This window comes from Arachis ipaensis, chromosome B01, assembly GCF_000816755.2.
Source record: "Arachis ipaensis cultivar K30076 chromosome B01, Araip1.1, whole genome shotgun sequence".
Classification (NCBI taxonomy): domain Eukaryota; kingdom Viridiplantae; phylum Streptophyta; class Magnoliopsida; order Fabales; family Fabaceae; genus Arachis; species Arachis ipaensis.
Window position 1 is genome coordinate 108455727 of NC_029785.2, and position 3239 is coordinate 108458965.

General features: G+C 36.6%; 1 protein-coding gene across 1 annotated transcript in view; it reads right to left on the reverse strand.

Annotated features, from left to right (window-relative positions):
• LOC107610968 (DDT domain-containing protein DDR4) overlaps positions 369 to 3239 on the reverse strand; it is a 6221-nt gene continuing 3350 nt past the window's right edge. Inside the window, exons 8-12 of the mRNA XM_016312943.2 lie at positions 3042 to 3134; positions 2444 to 2567; positions 1512 to 1554; positions 1232 to 1420; positions 369 to 1141 (exon numbers count right to left, since the gene is read on the reverse strand). Coding sequence (XP_016168429.2) covers positions 373 to 1141; positions 1232 to 1420; positions 1512 to 1554; positions 2444 to 2567; positions 3042 to 3134 — 1218 coding nt within the window. The 3' untranslated portion in view covers positions 369 to 372. The remainder of the gene's footprint in view (positions 1142 to 1231; positions 1421 to 1511; positions 1555 to 2443; positions 2568 to 3041; positions 3135 to 3239) is intronic.

A 3239-nucleotide genomic window follows, 5' to 3' on the forward strand; every position in this document is an offset into this window, starting at 1 on the left:
AGTAAATAAAAAACTGCAATGCTCATTAATCTGAAAGCCGCATCTTTTTAAAGTTACAGTACCTGTTAAGTTATTGTACATCAATTGGATGGGTCAAACAAACCCCGCCAACATTTCCTCCTCCATTTTCGTAGACCCTTTGAATGTAGAAACACTAAAAAAATGACTACCTAACCTACATAACTCAGCATTATGCTGCTTCTGGCAGCATCAGAGGTTTGCTTAGATAATGCCATAGGAAGATCATGATCATAACTAACACTGAGCTTACAACAAAAATTTATAATTCTATTATCATACACGTCGGCTTCCGCTGTATAAAATTACAATCCCTACTCCCTTCTACTCAAGCAGAAGGGCAAGCTTCAGTGGTCATTCATTGTCTTCATCTTTCATTATTGTATTTGGACCATCATCGAAACCCGAGCTAGGGGCGAGCTCGTTCAAATCAAGGAAATGGTGCTTTCCGATGCTCTCAACTTCCTCCTGACCAGGACTACTTGACTTTTCGGGAGGTGCATTTTGTTCATTCTCTTCTACTATGGGATAAGTAGCAGGCTGCTCTTCTACTTTCATTTCCTGGTCTTCATCATCATTCCGGTCGGAATCTTCACTTTCCATCATATATTCCCCATTCTCACTGGGATCTGAGTGATCAGCTGATGTATTAGACTTTTCAGGTTTAATAAACTCTTGTTCTGATTCAGACGCCTCGTATTGTCGGTAATTTACACGGTTTCGGGTTGACCTCTTACTGCGCCTTAGACCTGATTGAAAATCATTGACAGGCCTGCGTTTAGAATCCCTCGTAGTACGGCCTCGCAATGCCTTGAACTTACGGGGTTTGTCACTGTCCTCGCTGATACTCAAGGAATCTTCATCGTCATCATCATCTTCTTCTTCTTCCTCTTCCTCTTCCTCTTCTTCCTCTTCAACATTATCTTCATCCCACTGATATTCTTCATCTCCTTCGGAGCTACTAGAAAGCTTCCTTCTCTGCTTACGCTTCTTGAGATACTCTTCATCATATACAGCTTCTCCAACAATATCATCATCACTGTCAAAGTCAGCATCATTATCTGATACAGGATCAAGGAACTCTTTATCTGAATACCGCTTCGGTCTCTGTCTTCGACGATTTCTGATTTTAAAATGAAATGGTTAATGAATATTAGATAGGAGAGATCAAAACACAACAAATTCGAGACAAGGAGGACAATAAGTTACACACGTTCGATCAAGTGGATCCGTTATATGGTCTTCCTCATCATCATCAGAGTAAGGTGATTTTGGAGATGACCAACCAAAATCCAGATTTTGAGGGGAATGTGAAGGACCACTCCATTTACCATTACTAAAAGCTTCCGGTTTTGCTACCAACTCTCTCTTGGGCATGGATTCTGGGGATGGTTGTTTCCGTCTGATAAAAGAAGAAACAGAAACATATAACTACAAATTCTAAGTGAATAAGTATGACTAGCCTGTCTACCCACAGAAAAATATGCACATACTTGGTTTCTTTGATTGCCTCATTTATGGACTTATCATAATCATCTGCAAGGGCAGTATTACAAAAGTCAGAATAAAATCAGCACATAGAAAATACTAAAGAAGATCAGGTACAGGGGACAAATCGATTAAAGACATTAGGAGTGGTTAATGGTGGAAGATTTGGGGATACTGCAGGTCATAGATTCAAATCACCATGGCGTCATTGTAAAAATAAAAAACAATAGAAAGGAAAGAATTTGGTCAGACCAATAATGAAAACAGACAGAACACAAATGAGGTTACACCTTGCATAAATATGTAACATTAAATTTATTAATTTCCAAAATGCTTAAATTTCTACAATTGGTCACCATTAGGATCAATGCAACCATTGTAACTTTTGTTTATTGGGTCTTAAACCAAAATTATTAAAACAAGAAAAGGTGCACCAGTACAAAGTATGACACTAGTGCAATGGTATAGTGTTAGCATCATGAGGGGAGAAGATTCCATGATAAATAAGAAAAAATAATCAAATGTAGCACATTTATTCAGACCAGAGACTAACTGGATGATAAAAAACAAACAGTCACTAGAGAGGTCTAACATCCTAGTACTAGAAGCCCTTGTCCCTCTGGTGAAGTACAATAATACTAAGACATTCTCCACACCATAATCATGATGTAGATATGAGCCAATGTCAAAGCAAAATTTGCCAAACCACAGAAGGTACATTAGGTGCAAGAACATTGACAAAAACCATACTTCTCAAAAGAGGAGTGAACTGTGAAGTCCAATATACTTGAAAATGTAACACCAGCAAAAGAACATAAAACAAAAAGGCCAACCCCAGCTGTAGAATCAAAATGCTAATCTCTCTATAATGTAGATATCAAATACCAATACTGAGAAAATGAAGACTCAAGTTATAGTGATAAATTCTTGCTCTTACCGAAAGTGTAGGTAACAGGCTTCCTATAACGCAGTGAACGTCCGGTAGCAAGACCATCAGCAATCATGTAATTATCAAGAAGAAGGGCCTCTCTCTGTTGCTTTTTCAGCAACTTTTCCTTTCTCTGTGCCAACATTCAAATCAATTTTGTAAGTTGAAAAACACTCAGATTCTTCAGGACCATAAATCAAGATACTTAGGACCCGTTTGGATAGGTTCATAAGTGACTTTTTTTAACTTTTAACTTATGAAAATGTGTAATATTAATGTCTGGTACAATTTTCAAAGCAAAATTGCAACTTTCTAAAAAGCTATTTTGGTGCTTAAGGAGAAGTTAAAAAAAATGACTTCTCTCATAATAAAAAGCTTTTTATCATTTTTCTCTTAAAATAAGTACTTTTAGAACTGAAAAACCAAACACAAAATAATTTATTTATAAGTTACTTTTAATATAAGCATTTATTGTTTAAGCTATTTCTTCAAAAGTAACTTAATTAAGTTGTTTACCCAAACTGGGCCTTAGTAGTGAGGGGATATCAAATAAAAGTACTTATGTTGTCCCTATATTCTTAAATTTGTCAACCACATAAAAGAGTACCTTATGGACTTTCTCAATTTCAGGAAGCATGTCTATCTTTAGCTTTTTCCCCACAGAGATCTCTGTCCTGTTTTTACTTGAGAAAAGCTTCTCCTGTGGAAACAGATGAATGAAGTGATATGCAGCTTGATGTGAAGGACAAAGATTACACAATTCATAATAAACTAATTAGGGGATGGGCTACTTTCTTTGTTCCCT